This window comes from Schistocerca nitens, chromosome 2, assembly GCF_023898315.1.
Source record: "Schistocerca nitens isolate TAMUIC-IGC-003100 chromosome 2, iqSchNite1.1, whole genome shotgun sequence".
NCBI classification, from domain to species: Eukaryota; Metazoa; Arthropoda; class Insecta; order Orthoptera; family Acrididae; genus Schistocerca; species Schistocerca nitens.
The window spans coordinates 27,557,521-27,570,597 of NC_064615.1; the positions used below are offsets into that span (position 1 = coordinate 27,557,521).

The window sequence follows — 13,077 nt, forward strand, 5'->3', positions numbered from 1 at the left end:
TATCGCTCTGCAATGTTACGCCCAAATATTTAATCTACGTGACTGTGTCAAGCGCTACACTACTAACGAAGTATTCAAACATTACGGGATTCTTTTTCCTATTGATCTGCATTAATTTACATTTATCTATATTTAGAGTTAGCTGCCATTCTTTACACCAATCACAAATCCTGTCCAAGTCATCTTGTATCCTCCTACAGTCACTCGACGACGACACCTTCCCGTACACCACAGCATCATCAGCAAACAGCCGCAAATTGCTATCCATCCTATCCAAAAGATCATTTATGTAGATAGAAAACATCTGAGGTCATCACTTCCCTAGACTTAGAACTACTTAAACCTAACTCTCCTAAGGACATCACACACATCCATGCCCGTGGCAGGACTCGAACCTGCTACCGTAGCAGCAGTGCGGTTCCAGACTGAAGCGCCTAGAACCGCTCGGCAACAACGGCCGGCTCAAAATGAAATGTCCCACGCGTCTAGCTTCAATTACCATTACGTGTTCAAAGTCGGTTAGTTCTCGTCGTGAGGCCATAATCACATCGGACAGCTTGTCACATGAATCACCATAGTACGCAAATGACAGCTCCGCCAACGCACTGCCCTTTTATATGTTCTGTACGCAATCATACCGCCATCTGTATATGCCTATATCGCTACCGCGTGACTTTTGTCATTCTGTGTAAAAATATTTCTTTGCTGGAAATTAATTTTAATGCGTACCACGCTCCTGGCGCGCGGTCGGCAGTCAGTGGTTCTTCGTGACAAATTCCCAGCACTCTTGTTCGGAGCTGTTTTCAGATAATAAGCCTTAAAATTTTCTCTGCTCCGCTGGCAGATGTCTTGGTCGCTATGCCAGCGCCGATTTCGTCGAACACCGACAATCGTAAAAGTTCCGTTCCTCGATTTCTAGAAAAATATGCGTTTTCGGACACAATGTACGATGATTACAAATTGCTCAGTTTTCGGTCATCCGTAGATGCCATCAATTTTGAGTCGACTGAGCGCCAGGAACTTTAGGAATGGTTTTCTCAAAAACACGAGGTGATGAACCAAAATATCTCCAAGCCTTTCATTTTCGGTTGTATACAATGTGAGCAGAATCGGTAGGCCGTGTCTGAGGTCTTCCCCTTGCTCACCAAAATTCCCAGTTAAGGCGCTAGCTTTTCTCGGCTGCCGCGCTCCTAATGCGAGAGTGCATTGTCCAGAGGCTATGCTGTTCTCACCTTCGTGGACATGGGAACAGAGCTGCTAAGCGATCGGAGAGGCCTTACCCAAAGCTTTATTGCTATACCCTATTTCTATTTATTTATTTATTTTCCCACAGTTTAGAGCGCTGGTGTTGGAGATCTTGCAATGTGCATTTCCTTAACACCAGATTGTGCACAAACGTGCTGGTGTGTCTTAATCGATAGTGACGTTTTGAGCCCCTAGCATTCTCCCTCGCCTCAAGATGACCTATTGCCTTCACTGGATCTCATATGACCCGTCGTCCAATAGGAGTGTTGGCTGTGCGCTGCCTCATTCCACTTCGAGCAATTGCTTCCGTCTTCGTTAGTCTTCCGCAGTCGTAGGCCCCAAGAATGACTGCAGTTCATTTTGCCTGATAAGCGCAACTCCAGTAGCGCTCTTGCATGAACCGCTGAAAACAGATCCATTACCAGTATCCTCTTCCTCTAACGTAACGCAGATACATCGCTGCAAAAAATCTCGTTGCTCTGTAACAATTGTCAAGTGGTGTACATCGTGAAAAGAGGCTCATCAAAAGACATCAGAAATTCATTACAACAACAACTTCAGGAGATGGAACTACCTACACGGCGCACTAGTCAACTTCCGATGTTTCAAGTAGAAAGGAATGAGGAACACAAAGTAGGGTAAACAAAGACAGGCGGTCGAGGGGGAAGAGAAACGTTGTATACGGGGAGGGGTCCCCCATTCTCTAGAGGAGGAGGAGGAGAAAGGATTGTCAGCGCGCGTCCCCCACCCCCGCATCCATTCACGCAGAGCCGCCACCGGGGAGGATTCTAATCCCGCGCGGAGATCTTGCAGAAAACGGGCAAGGCCGCGGTATAAACAGAACAGAGGCTATTCTGGGCAGTTCCTTGCGGAGCACTTTGCGCGTGGCCCTCGCCGGGCCTGTACTCATTACGGCGCTACAGCGCCGGCGAGAGCGGCAAGTTTTAATTGGCAGCCGGCGGCTGGCCGGGCGCCAGGGTTCCGTAGACTGGACTACCCGGCGCGACCCGACCGCGCTCTACCGGACTCTACCGCGGCGCGTCGGTTCCCCGCTAAACGAGTGCTGCGCCGCCTCTAATTAACCGCACGCCGCTTCTTTCCGAGACCACTTCATTTATATCGGCAATTTGTTAATTGTGGCAATTCGCGGCGATCGAGCGTAATTAGCTTCGCGCCGGATTCGGCGGATGTTGCATGCTCCGGGAACATTACAGGTCACGCGTTTCGTAGATTGCGGAAGATAATCATTATCGAAAGTCTGCAAGTCGCGTGCTATAAGCTCATGACGCCAATGAAAACAACTGTTGGAATTATTAGAGCTAATGCGTTGTAATTGCTGAGTGAATGTGGAACCAATATCATCAAAGTCTTTTATCTTGGCTAGACACTCTTGGAGATGACTTGCAGTTGACTGAAGCTGATATGCACTTCGTGTATAAGAAAATGACAATTTTTGATTCTGAAAACGTACGGTTGGAACACAGCCGTCTGCTCGGTCTGGTGCCGTCTGAAGAGTCCTGCTACGTTTGTGTACAGGCGAAGATGGAAACTGGACTCTGCCTGCATTTGGTTTGTCGTAAACTGTACGTAATTAACACTTGAAAATCCTGTACAGGCCGAGATCTGCTAACTGACACGCATAAACTTTTCTCTAATAATTACAACCAAATAAAAGCAAAAGGATAAAAGACCTCACTTTGGAGAGTGCGCAAAATAAGATTTGACATCGAAAAATGTTTCATACACCTCAAGATAAACAAACAAACTTACGTCACCTGTCCCACGTCTAGATAATGTAAGTTGGGTTGCCCGTCTTAAGGCCCATGAAAGCCACTGAAAAAAGAAAAAAAAAAAAAAACGCATCACGATGGAATTATCCGAATGTCACGAAAATTGGTAGATGTGATGTCCATGTACAGACAAACAAATGATTACAATTTTAGAAACACTGGATGATTCATTCAAGAGAAAGATTTCCACAAATAGAGCAAATCAATAACGCTTTGGTCCATCTATGGCTCTTATGCAAGCATTTGCTCGTCCTGGCATTGACTGAGACATTTGATGGACAACCTGGTGAGGGATATCGCGCCAACTTATCACCAGTTGGCCGGCCGCTGTGGCCGAGCGGTTCTAGGCGCTTCAGTCCGGAACCGCGCTGCTGCTACGGTCGCAGGTTCGAATCCTGCCTCGGGCATGGATGTGTGTGACGTCCTTAGGTTAGTTGGGTTTAAGTAGTTCGAAGTCTAGGGGACTGATGACCTCAGATGTTAAGTCCCATATTCCTTAGAGACATTTATGACCAGTTGGCTCTTTAGATCGTCAAAAATCTCGAGCTGGAAGGAGGGCCCTGCTCATAATGCTACAAACGCTCTCAATTTGGGTGAGATCCGGTGGTCTTGCTGGACAAAATGGGGAGGTTTGGCAAGCACGAAGACAAGAAACAGAAACTCTCGCCTTGTGCGGCACGGAATCTCATTGACTGGAGTAGGATTGTCTTCAGGGACGAGTCCCACTTCGAACTGAGGCCAGACGACCAGCGAAGACGTGTGTGGAGACGCTCGAACAGCGGTGGAACATCAACCTGACTGTCGTTCACCAGATGGCCCTACAACCATGAGTGATAGTCTGGGGTTCAATTTGTTTTATAGCAAGCCCCATTTGATTGTTATCCGCAGTACCCTTACGGTACAACGTCCGTCAACGACATTCTACATCCCATTTTATTGCCATGCATGATAAGCCATCATGGCCTAACATTTCAGCAAGATAACACCCGCCCGCAAGTCTCAGTGCGAGCACACAGACAGACCCTTTTCACAGTTAAGCACGTTGAGAGGGGCCTAATCACCGAATGCTGGTCGAAACGCCTTCTGGATCGGCAGGTCGTTCGGTGTGTTCCGTCAAACAATATTGGGAGCAGTGGACACGGGATGGTACCCACGTGCGACGTACTGCGTCTGGAGCGACCAGGAAGACGACAAGGCGAGAAGATTGAAGGGTTGTGCGGCAAGCGGTCAGGGATGGCTCTAAGCACTATAGGATTTAACAAAAAAAAAAAATGGTTCAAATGGCTCTGAGCACTATGGAACTTAACTTCTGAGGTCATCAGTCCCCTAGAACTTTGAACTACTTAAACCTAACTAACCTACAGACATCACACACATCCATGCCCGAGGCAGGATTCGAGTCTGCGACCGTAGCAGCAGCGCGATTCCGGACTGAAGCGCCCAGAACCGCTTGGCCACAGCGGCCGGCTGCGGTCAGGGATCCTATAGTGAATCGCTCCGTGCTACAAATAGATGTACTGGTGCCGGTTGTCCCACAAATCATTTCCAGACGCCCTGCGCTTGTGGATTTGCAATCCAGGCGTCCTAGTCGTGTGCTTCCGTTAAAAGCGAAACCGGCGACTCCGCCTGCAGCGTTGCCAAGCTAGAACGACGTGGACTCCCACAGATTGGCAAAGTGGTCTTTAGTGGTGATTCCTGATTGGTTTTGGAGACTGATGGTAACCAACATATGGGTGTGGAGGCTGCCTGGTGAATGATGAAGTTCCACCGACGCTGTCACGCACCACGCTATCCACATACCTGGTGTAACGGTACGGGGCGCCATAGCTTACAATAGCTGGTGCCCTCTAATTGTGGCACGTGGAACTTTAACGGGCCAGCGTTATGTTGATGACATCCTTTGATCCCATGTGGGACTTTTCTTACGTTCTCAAATGGTTCAAATGGCTCTGAGCACTATGGGACTTAACGTCTGAGGTCATCAGTCCCCTAGAGCTTAGAACTACTTAAACCTAACTAACCTAAGGACATCACACACATCCATGCCCGAGGCAGGATTCGAACCTGCGACCGTAGCGGTCGCGCGGTTCCAGACTGAAGCGCTTAGAACCGCTCGGCCACCAGCGGCCGGCCCTTACATTCTCTACCAGGGGCATTTTTCCAGCAGGATAATGCTCGTCACGTACAGCTCGAGTTGCTCAAGACTTCCTACGACATGTTCCGACTCTTCCATGCCCGGCCTGCTCCCGGGACTTGTCCCTCAATAGAGCACTTTTGGGATCAACTGAAACGCCAGAGGCCGGCGTGGAGGTGGTTGTTCAAGATTTGTGTGACATTCTGCGTTGAGACAATATCAAACGTCTAATGAACTTGATGCCGCACCGTGTTGCTCCATGTATTGCAGCAAAAGGTGGACCAACGCGTTATTGATGGTTGCACTGCATGTGTCTACTTGTACACACTGTCTATTTGTCTGAATCTGCGATCAAGTGAATCTCTCTCATCTGTATCATTATGTCTAATATATTTCTTTTCGATCCGATGTTCCCCTCTTGAAGCGCTACTTTCAGTGTTCCTGTGTGTATTTCATACACCTTAAGTTAGGCAACCCAACTTACAGCATCCACAGTCGTACTATGAAAAGGTTTACTGATGAAAGAGTTGGTCGATATACACCTCGTGTACGGATTTTCCGAATGTAGTGGAACAACGCTATGCTGAGAAGTGCCCGCAGTGACGGCAATTACATCACAGCACTTCCGCGGACAGTGGTTGTTGTACATCGCGTGTCGTACGTTTTGGTCATTGTATATTACATGCTTCTGCTCTCCGGTGAAGATATTTTTACAGAATCAAGGGTAACCGCATAACAAACCGAATAAATCGTAATTACATCATTAGTCTGCGACGAACCGGTGGAGACAGTGGGTCCCTTATGTCAAAACACTAGGTAGGTATCCCCGAACAACCTCTGAAAGTTTGTCGGTAGATTTCTGGTTTATCCTGCATACCGTGGAATTAATATGCACTTAAGTACTTTCAGGGATTGCAATTTTACGTTGTTTTTATGTAAATGTACTCGGAGATGTTTTACAAAAGTGAACTGCTAAAGGCTGCTTGAAAACGTTTTCTCGTCCGCAGTTTAAAAAAAAAATGGTTCAAATGGCTCTGAGCACTATGAGACTTAACTCCTGAGGCCATCAGTCCCCTAGAACTCAGAACTACTTAAACCTAACTAACCTAAGGACATCACACACATCCATGCCCAAGACAGGATTCGAACCTGCGACCGCAGCGGTCGCGCGGTTCCAGACTGTAGCGCCTAGAACCGCTCGGCCACCCCGGCCGGCCAGCAGTTAAAAGAAGTTAACAATTCTCGTGGTTAAAAAATAGAAAGATGAAAGAGAGATCTCGAGCTTCAATGGAAGGTGGTTCCAACTGCGTTCCTAATGGATGACTGACAGCAGCACCACCACTACGAATCATCTCATACGATGGATAGAGGTAATCAGTTTTTCTTGAGAGCAGTATTGTTAAAATATTGATAATCGGTGTTGATAAAGATCAATCATAGGGTTAATCAGCATAAAAAGCATCTTACAGACAGTTTTCCACGCACGAATTGCACAAACTACGGTTCTGAATAGGTGTTTCACGTAGTGCACGAGTGGTAGCGATTACTCCCAAACGAATTAATTTCTTTTGTAATTCTGCAGGCTTTCGTGGCCGTTGTCAACGAAGTTAAAATCTTCTGTGTTATTAGGCCGCGTCATATTTCTGCTAAAATGATCGACGTTTCGACCCCTTTGCTAGGATCTTCCTCAGGATCTTAGAACACTCTAGCAGTAGTGGACACCATAAGATCCTGAGGAAGATTCCAGCGGATCATTTTAGTAGAAATATGCCGCGGCCTAATAATCCAGAAGATTTCTGCCTAAATTCAGGCCCTTTATGAGAGCTGACAGCATTTAGTTGAGGGTAGAGGAGCTTATGGCGTGAATTTATGCCACCTTGTGATGCGTGTGTGGTTTCCATTTCACTGTCTCTCGGATAAGCCGACCGACAGAACCGCTATTAGCACCGGCAGCTACAGGTAACCACTGTAGGGCGGCACGTCAACAGCGGGAGCAGTACGTACTCGTAGGCGCGGCCAGTACCTCTGCGACGGCGGCCGAGCGTGGCCCAGGCTACGCCGACCGTGTTCCGGCGGCGTGGGCGGTGCGGGCCCGGCGGCGCGGGCTGCATTGCGGCGAACACTGTGCGTGCACACAGTGCAGCCGCCGAAGCGGACTTCCTGGAGCGCCGGGCCGGCGGTCCGCCTATCTGCGAGTCGCGAATCGGCCGCTCACGCTAACATCCGCCATCCTCCGGCAGCAGATTGCCTTCCGCCATTCTCAGCATCTGTTAACTACCGTCCAGCTCCAGGCTCCAGTCCATCGCTCTCGATCGAAAGTATAATTCTATGTACCGACTTGACAGAAAATCCTAAGAAGTTCTGGTCTTACGTTAAATCAGTGAGTGGCTCGAAACAGCATATCCAGACACTCTGTGATGATGATGGCATTGAAATAGAGGATGACACGCGCAAAGCTGACGTACTAAACACCTTTTTCCAAAGCTGTTTCACGGAGGGAGACTGCACTGCAGTTCCTTCTCTAAATCCTCGCACGAACGAAAAAATGGCTGACATCGATATAAGTGTCCAAGGAATAGAAAAGCAACTGAAATCACTCGACAGAGGAAGATCCACTGGACCTGACGGGATACCAATTCGATTCTACACAGAGTACTTCAAAGAACTTGCCCCCCTTCTAACAGCCGTGTACCGCAAGTCTCTAGAGGAACGGAAGGTTCCAAATGATTGGAAAAGAGCACAGGTAGTCCCAGTTTTCAAGAAGGGTCGTCGAGCAGATGCGAAAAACTATAGGCCTGTATCTCTGACATCGATCTGTTGTAGAATTTTAGAACATGTTTTTTGCTCGCGTATCACATCATTCCTGGAAACCCAGAATCTACTCTGTAGGAATCAAAATGGATTCCGGATACAGCGATCGTGTGAGACCCAACTCGCCTTATTTGTTCATGAAACCCAGAAAATATTAGATACAGGCTCCCAGGTAGATGCCATTTACCTTGACGTCCGGAAAGCGTTCGATACAGTTGCGCACTGTCGCTTGATAAACAAAGCAACAGCCTACGGAATATCAGACCAGCCGTGTGGCTGGACTGAAGAGTTTTTAGCAAACAGAACACAGCATGTTGTTCTCAATGGAGAGACGTCTACAGACGTTAAAGTAACCTCTGGCGTGCCACAGGGGAGTGTTATGGGACCATTGCTTTAAAAATATATATAAATGACCTAGTAGATAGTGCCGGAAGTTCCATGCGGCTTTTCGCGGATGATGCTGTAGTATACAGAGAAGTTGCAGCATTAGAAAATTGCAGCGAAATGCAGGACGATCTGCAGCGGATAGGCACTTGGTGCAGGGAGTGGCAACTGACCCTTAACATAGACAAATGTAACGTATTGCGAGTACATAGAAAGAAGGATCATTTACTGTATGATTATATGATAGCGGAACAAACACTGGTAGCAGTTACTTCTGTAAAATATCTGGGAGTATGCGTACGGAACGATTTGAAGTGGAATGATCATATAAAATTAATTGTTGGTAAGGCGGGTGCCAGGTTGAGATTCATTGGGAGAGTCCTTAGAAAATGTAGTCCATCAACAAAGGAGGTGGCTTACAAAAAACCCGTTCGACCTATACTTGAGTATTGCTCATCAGTGTGGGATTCGTAACAGGTCGGATTGACAGAGGAGATAGAGAAGATCCAAAGAAGAGCGGCGCGTTTCGTCACAGGGTTATTTGGTAAGCGTGATAGCGTTACGGAGATGTTTAGCAAACTCAAGTGGGATACTCTGCAAGAGAGGCGCTCTGCATCGCAGTGTAGCTTGCTGTCCAGGTTTCGAGAGGGTGCGTTTCTGGATGAGGTATCGAATATATTGCTTACCCCTACTTATACCTCCCGAGGAGATCACGAATGTAAAATTAGAGAGATTCGAGCGCGCACGGAGGCTTTGCGGCAGTCGTTCTTCTCGCGAACCGTACGCGAGTGGAACAGGAAAGGGAGGTAATGACAGTGGCACGTAAAGTGCCCTCCGCCACACACCGTTGGGTGGCTTGCGGAGTATAAATGTAGATGTATATGTAGATCTGAATCGAGCCGGTCGGTTTATGTATGAGAATGAAGACTTTCTCCGCGAATTGCACTGAGGGGCTCTTGTCCCATTATCATCCGTGTCACAGCGTCGTCTTCTACATATGCACGCCAGAAATCACCTTACAGTGTGTGACCCTTCTCTGTCCCATTCTCAAACGTTGCATGGGAAGAATGGCTGTGTATAAACTTCTGTACGGGCTCTAATTTCTCTGATTTTCTGGTCGTGCTTATTATGCGAGATGTGCACTGCCGGAAAAAAATGCAATACCCTTCAGGACAGGTGAATCGTGGCGGCTGGCGCTAGGGCGTTCCAGTTTCATCGCTGATACGGATATTCGGCTGTCGTGCTATCTTTGACTGCTCCCCCGGCGGGTTTTCCGGGTGAACGTGTAACGAGTGAGTCTCCGGTCGGCGTTCAACGATCCAACTTGTGATGAAAACAGGCCCGCGTCCCTAACCGGTGCGCATGGGCCTCGCCGTGCTCGCCGCCCTTGTTTTTTGGCACGCGCCGGTCATTGGACGCCATGACGGGCAAAATTGTGGTGGGTTCGTCGTCTCACGCTGATCAGCTTCCCAGCTCGTAATTTGCAAGCTCCAAGTTACGTATGACTTTTATTCTGTGTTTAACTAAGAAGATTGTTGAAACTTATTGTGGCATGGGTAGCTGCCGGAGATGGTTCTGAACCTGGTTCCACAGTGGCTATTTTAAGGAGGCTGATGTTCATCATTCCGTTTTCGATCATCCGTGGTGTGTGTGTGTTTTAAGTGGTTTTCATGCAAATTTTAACTTTTTTTAAGACAATCGCTTTGGGACTGGCTGCGGTTGTGTACGTGCCCGGCAGCCGTAGCGGCCGGAGTGGCCGTGCGGTTCTAGGCGCTACAGTCTGGACTAAGCACTTAAGCAATTCTCCTAACTGATACATGAGTGCAAAATGTGCGATTTATAGGTCCGCAACAAAATGTTATAACACATCTAGCACATGCTCAGTTTTCTTTTCCATTCTGTTTGATGACGATCAGTTGGCTTTAGGGAAGGTAAAGGCACCAAAGAGTCAGTTCCGATGTTGCGGTTGGTAATGGAAGGAAGGCTGAAGAAAAATCATAACAAGTTCATAGGATTTGTCGACCTGGATAAAGCGTTCGACAGTGACATGATGTTCGAAATTCTGAGGAAAGTAGGTGTAAGCTATTGGGAGAAACTGGTAATATACAACATCTACAAGAGCCAAGAAGGAATTAATAAGAGTGGAAGACCAAGAACGAAGTGCTCGGATTAAAAAGAGTGTACGATATGGATACAGTCTTTCGGTCCTACTGTACAATCTGTACATCGAAGACGCACTGAAGGAAATAAAAGAAAGATTCACGAGTGGAATTAAAATTCAAGGTGAACGGATATCAGTGATAAGATACGCTGGTGACAGTGTTATCCTCAGTGAAAGGGAAGAAGATTTACAATGTCTGCTAAATGGAATGCAGAGTCTAATGGGTACAGAATATGGTTTGAGAGTAGAACGAAGAAAGACGGATGTAATGGGAAGTGACGGATGTAATGGGAAGTAGCAGAAATGAGAACAGCGAAACATCGGGACTGAAGATCACGAATTAGATGGAGTTACGGAATTCTGCTGGTACAGAGGCAGCAAAATAGGCCATTATGGACATAAAAAGCAGACTAACAGTGTCAAAAAGGGCATTTCTGTCCAAGAGAAGTGTACTACTATAAAACGTAGTTCTTAATTTGAGGAAGAAATTTCTGAGAATGTATGTCTGGAGCACAACATTGTGTGGTAGTGAAACACGGGGTGTGGGAAAACCGGAACAGAAGACAACAGAAGCATTTGAGATGCGGTGCTAAAGACGAATGTTGAAAATTAGGTGAACTGATAAGTAATGAGGAGATCCTGCATAGAAGCAGAGAGCAAAGGAATATATGGAAGAAGAAGGGACAGTATGATGGGACATCTGTTAAGACATCAGGGAGTGGCTTGCATGGTACTGGAGCTCTAGAGCGTAAAAACTATTGAGGAAAACATAGATTGGAATACAGGCAGTAAATAATTGAGGACGTCGGTTGCAAGTGCTACTCTGAGATGAAGAGGTAGTCACAGCAGAGGATGTCATGGTGAGCCGCATCAAGTTTGTATTATAGCGGATCCACTTTCTGTTTTCTCCATAAGACAATATGTCACAGTGTACTGAATTTCACAATGGCCTCTGAAAGCCCATCACTCTGCCTATGCCAGCATGGGGCCTGTCAGTGTCTGAAGTAGTATTTTCGGACCTGTTCCTACGGAAGTTTGCTGTAGAACGCTAACCTGCAAGAGTTAGTGAGGAGCAAGAGCTGGACTGAGCCCGTGGGAGAGATTAACGACTGTTGGAAGTCCAGTGCTTTAGCCAGCATCGAAGACGTTTTTGGTGTGTATCCAATAAGGGCTGCTTCCTAAGGAGCAAAAAGAGAATAGATGTCACATTTCTTAGACTGATATGTACAATAATCACGTACGAGCAAAAAGAGAACAGATGTCACACAGTGCCCGCATCTCGTGGTCGTGCGGTAGCGTTCTCGCTTCCCACGCCCGGGTTCGATTCCCGGCGGGGTCAGGGATTCTCTCTGCCTCGTGATGGCTGGGTGTTGTGTGCCGTCCTTAGGTTACTTAGGTTTAAGTAGTTCTAAGTTCTAGGGGACTTATGACCACAGCAGTTGAGTCCCATAGTGCTCAGAGCCATTTGAACCATTTTTTTTTTGTCACACAGTTCTTACACTGATGTGTACAGTAATCACGTACCTGCCCTCTAACTCCCTCCTCCCTGTACCCCTCCCCCTTCCTCAAAAGATCGAATTGTATCAGGAAGAGAGGGAAGGTACTGAAATAAAAGACGACCAAATATAAAAAAATGGTTCAAATGGCTTTGAGCGCTATGGGACTTACCTTCTGAGGTTGTCAGTCCCCTAGAACTAAGAACTACTAAACCTAACTAACCTAAGGACATCACACACATCCATGCCCGAGGCAAGATTCGAACCTGCGACGTAGCGGTCGCGCGGTTTCAGACTGTAGCGCCTAGAACCGCTCGGCCACTCCGGCCGGCGACCAAATACAGGATAAGTAACTGATAACCATATGCACATGTTGTAAAACAGGGGTCAGTGCCACAGGAGAGGAAGAAAATATTGATAATCTCGGCAGCCGAGCGATTCACTGGCCGCGCTCTGCCTTACACGGCGTTCAGAGCGAACAGTCCAAACATCTCGGTCGGCTGGTGAAGCAACTTTGCGCCAGAGCAAACATTCGCTTTGCCCCAGAACTCTTGGCCCCTAACGACTCGAATCTCAGCTGCGCAGCTGTGTCCTAACACGTTTCGACACGGAGAGCACACGCGAAGAAAGCAGCCACTCGTGACGAAGCGTGCGGCTAACCGCAGGAAGTGCTGCTCCGCGCGTCCTGTACACTCCAGGACGTCCTGCTCTCAGACAGAAGAGTTGCAACATCCAGAAGCGGAGACCAAACATACCAGTTCCAAGGTAGCGCTTTGAAGCCGAAAATGTAATTTTCCGAAAACACAGAAGAAAAAGACTTTATTTTTTTATTCTAAATTGCCCACATAAACGGCAGAACCTACGACACACATTTTATCAAGTACGCGTTAGGTTATCGATATCGAAAGAGTTAAGAGATTTGCAGCCTGAAGCACTATCTGTCGTTGCTACGAGTGCATAGGATTCCTGGCCCACTGTTGTTGTTGTTGTAGTCTTCAGTCCAGAGACTGGTTTGATGCAACTCTCCATGCTACTCTATCCTGTGCAAGCTTCTTC

At 47.4% G+C, this 13,077-nt stretch overlaps 1 protein-coding gene across 5 annotated transcripts in view; it reads right to left on the reverse strand.

Moving 5' to 3' along the window:
* Positions 1-13,077, reverse strand: part of LOC126235685 (ankyrin repeat and fibronectin type-III domain-containing protein 1) — a 760,613-nt gene that overhangs the window by 255,998 nt on the left and 491,538 nt on the right. Inside the window, exon 1 of one of the 5 annotated variants that reach the window (XM_049944422.1) lies at positions 7,193-7,284. The exons of 3 other annotated variants lie outside the window; for them this stretch is intronic. In XM_049944422.1, coding sequence (XP_049800379.1) covers positions 7,193-7,280 — 88 coding nt within the window. In that variant the 5' untranslated portion in view covers positions 7,281-7,284. Of the gene's footprint in view, positions 1-7,173; positions 7,286-13,077 lie in introns of those variants that run through there. One more of the 5 variants, XM_049944425.1, reaches the window with a different exon arrangement.